Genomic DNA, 4,229 nt, shown 5'->3' on the forward strand with positions numbered 1-4,229 from the left:
TTCATTCTCCTACCTGGATCCAATCAGGTCTAAGATATTCATCTATTACCCCAAGTCCAAGAGAAATTATAGACACTTGGCATTTCATGTAGATAAGTTCAAAAACTTTATAACTATCTCGCACAATCCAATATTAATATGTTCTTACATGCAATACACTTACGTGGAATTAATTGCATAATTTCTCCAAGGTGTAATAAAAATTATGAAAATTACATGCAGTATTTCTTTTAAAGAGAATCTCGTTTTAATTAAATAACAACACTCTGATATCCCAATACACAAAAGCAAAACCATCCATCAACAAAAATTACAAAAATATCCTCACTCAAAATATAATTTTAACATTTCCATCCCAATTCAAGTATCTTATACTCAAGACCTGCATTGATTTTTTGCTGCCCAGTGAGATTTCTCCTGGAATTATTCTCAGGGTTCAGATTCAGACACTGACCTGCATGGCAATTGCTCAGTGTTCTTCCCTGGAGAGATCTTTCATTTCTCCTGGTAATGGCCATAGCAGGAGCTAAACCTGATGACCTCAGACTTCTGGCCCAATCAAACCTCTTAGTTTGAATCATGCCCTGAAAACTGCGATTCTGTTCAGATCTTGAACTTCTTGGCCGACATGGAGCTTCTTTCTTTTTCTCTTTTATTTCAATCTTGGTTCCTCCATCCAGCTTTATACTTATGTTGACTTCAGACAGCATTTTGTTTCTTGTTTCCTGATGAATATATTTTGTCGCAGCAGATTGATCTGATGTTTCTCTTTTGTTCCTTTCTTCTTGGTGTTGATAAAGTCTGTGCAATCTTAATGCAAGATGGTAAATTCCATCTTTAATTTCTTGCTCTAAATCTCTTTCTATATCCATCTCAAGCTCTCTGCGAATCTTCATCTCTTCATTAGACATGACTGGAACCAAACTTCTCTTCATGTTTTGATCAATCTGTCACAGCCAACAAAATGTTAACAGAATCAGATAAACTGCAAAAACCCAGAAAGAAAATCAAGTTCTTTTCAGAATAAAAAAGCTTCAAGACACTGTGCAGTTGTACAGAAGAATATGAACATAAACCTAGTATGTCTGCAATCTGTCTGTCATCAGGTATTTAGGTTGCTGGTCCATGTTGAGCTTCATGCTGACTTGTCTTATTATATACTATCACATTAATTTAGATTTGCGCCGGAAAGGCCCATGAAAGTATAAAAAGCTTTCTATAATTCCAACTTAAGATGTCTGGTTAAAAGAAAAGAGAACTGTGTCATTCCATTTTTTTTCGGAGTTTTATATCTTTGGTGTTGGATTTGGACAGATGGGTCTCTGGTTAAATTACAGTTGGAATGGAAGAGGACATAAGGTGGTTATTTTGAAGGCTAAATAACCGTTAGGGAAGTTATTTTAGTTGGGTTATTCAAATTTAGGTGCCAAATAAGTGTAGTTCTAAGTAGTAATGAGATTTGCCGTATGTGGAAAGATAATGAGGAGGGATATTTTGCTAGATTAAGGAAGAGCTTTACTTGAAAGGGATTTTTGTTTTTTTTTTTTTTCTTTGGGTTGCCCTTAAAGCAAAATCAATATAGGGTTACCCACATGTTTGATGTGTGTGTCTGTGGACAATTACCCTTCACTAAAGGTCCTACATGGTTGGTTGAAAGGGCACATATTGAGATCTCAGTCTCTGTTGCTTGTGTTGTGTTCCTCTGGCCAATGGCTAAGGCTACTATAGGGTTTAAGGTTCTGATTTGTGAATCCAAATTTTATGGGATCCAAATGGGCCTAAGAATTGAACCAGACACTTACTTCTTATTCAAAAAGAAAACTCAAGGTTTTGAATTGGGAACAAGCCTCTGTTTCTCCACAAGAGCTTGGAGAGTAATAAATATAAGGAAAATTTACCCATTAATTTTTATACTATAAGAAATTTATTATTTAATATTTTAATTTTAAAAAATATTTTTAATATTTTAAAATATATACTAATTAGTTTTTTATTATTTTAAAATTAAATAATTTATTATTTAGTTTTTATATTTTAAAAAAATTTATTTAGTTTCCATATTTTAAAAAAAATTATTAATTGTTATCTCAGATTTATGAAAAATTTATTAATTATTTTTTCTCGTATTTTAAGTATTTTAAATTTTTTTTATAATATTTAATAATTAAAATTAGTGAAGAGACTAATTAATATATTTTTTAAAACGTTAAAAATATTTTAATGTATTTAAAAATAATATTTAATATTTTTACAATATTTAAAAATTGAGAGAATAAAGTATAAAAAGTTTTATAATATCTAATTAAATACTACTTAGAACAACTATCAGTAAATTAAACAATCAGTAAATACTAAAATAGCTAATATTATCAAGATGCTCATAAAGCAGAATTACATAATTGCACCTTTGACACTATGTCAAAAAAAGTTTTATGGTACTGTAAATTTTAATAATATTCCATGATACCACTGAATTATTTAAAAGTAAAATTAAGCTAATTTCGTAATTCCAATTAATAAGGAATATGAATATTCTGAAATATTTTTAAAAATCGATAACTCATTTTTTAATATCTTTTTTATCAATAAATATAATTTTTTGCATAATTATAAATTATAAATATTGTAATAATATTAATTTTAGTAAATTAAAAAGTATGATTCTCCTTACTTAAAAAATTAGTTATATTTATTATGTTCACTCTAACTACACAAAAAATTAATTGTCAGTTTAATAAATCTAAAATAACTAAATTTATTAGATAAAATATAAATTATAATCATAAATTAAATTGAATTTAACTATTTTTTATTAATTAAATTGAATTGATTGTTGACTTTCAACTCTATTAAAATAGATATGATAAGTATAGTTAATTTTTTAGTAAGTGAGAATTATGATTCTTGATTTACTAGTGGTATTGTTATTATAATATTTATAACTAATAATTACATAAAAAGTTATACTTGTCAATGTAAAAAAAAATAAAAAAATGAGTCATCAACTTTTTAAAAATATGTCATTTAAAATTATAAAAAATAAATCAAAATTAAAAATAAAACCAAGGTACATTTGTTAAAAACAAGTTGAGAGCATAATTATTAAAATTAGTAAAGTTTGAGAATTTTTTTTTATAATTATCCATTTAGATTATATAAAAATATTAATTTTTAATGTTAATTAGAATGATAATATTATATTTTCATTAAATCTGATGGTTAAATTTAATAGTAGAATAAATAAATTTATATGATTAATTTAAAATATGTTAATTAATTTTTACAGTTTGAAATACATATGTTAAAATGCTAATAGTTCAAAATTATTATTATAGATTATTTACTTTTAATAATAAATTGAAAAAGAATTTGGCATTTGTGAATACATGACCTCCTATTTGCAGTTTATATTATCTTATATTAAAGTTGTGATATTATTTTAATTATATTTTAAGTAATTAATGTGTTATAATAGATTTTTAAAATTTAAAACGGTAGAGGAATATTTTGGTAAAAGTTAAGATTGCAAATATATAAATATTTTCCTTTAATTTGAAAAAAAAATAAGGTTAGATTATAAAATAAATATTTTCCTCCATTCAAGTAAAAGTGAGTGGAAAATAATTTTTTTTTTTTTTTTTTTTTTTTTTAAGATTTGGAGAGGACAGGATTGTAATGACTTCTCTACTAAGCTTGGTATATCAAATTTATCTTCTCCGACTGACCTCCATAAAGAAGAAATATGACGTCGAGAAACGCATGTTTATGTCTAACTTGCGGGACTATCACGAAGCTGATATTCTTTTTTGGTTTTCTTTCTTTTTTATGTTTTTCTTTTGTTGTTTTGGGTTCTGATTGGACTAATATTTTCTTTTCAACTTCTGTCGTACCGTTGGGCTCCATCAAGCTTCCTACGAACTTCACTCTGTCCTGATAGAGCATGAAGGCAACTCTGGCCACCTTTAAGGCCAATAAGTCAGTAGCTGATATGACTAAAGAGGTTTTTCAGGCCGTAGATCTTGCATCTTCAACTCGTCGCTCTGCTCCTACTCTTGCACCTTCTCTATCTTTGGTGTCTGTATCGGGGGCTCTCATTCAACAACATCGAGGATGTCAGTCCCTCTAAAAGTGTTGTCTTCTTTCGAGGTTCCTCCTTCTCCAAAGGAAATTTCTAAGGAGCCCATCGCGCTTAGCAAGTTGGCTGAGAGAAGTTTGGAGGAGGGCACTAG

The 4,229-nt window shown here is 27.9% G+C and overlaps 1 protein-coding gene across 1 annotated transcript; it reads right to left on the bottom strand.

Annotated features, from left to right (window-relative positions):
* Positions 1-308: 308 nt before the first annotated feature.
* On the bottom strand, positions 309-1,181 carry LOC110629376. The gene is made up of 2 exons (XM_021776314.2): positions 1,077-1,181; positions 309-947 (listed from the first exon to the last, which is right to left on the bottom strand). Exon 2 carries the CDS (start codon positions 933-935, stop codon positions 342-344), a length of 594 nt encoding a protein of 197 aa, XP_021632006.2. The 5' UTR covers positions 936-947; positions 1,077-1,181; the 3' UTR covers positions 309-341.
* Positions 1,182-4,229: the final 3,048 nt, after the last annotated feature.

Source organism: Manihot esculenta, chromosome 13 (assembly GCF_001659605.2).
Source record: "Manihot esculenta cultivar AM560-2 chromosome 13, M.esculenta_v8, whole genome shotgun sequence".
Classification (NCBI taxonomy): domain Eukaryota; kingdom Viridiplantae; phylum Streptophyta; class Magnoliopsida; order Malpighiales; family Euphorbiaceae; genus Manihot; species Manihot esculenta.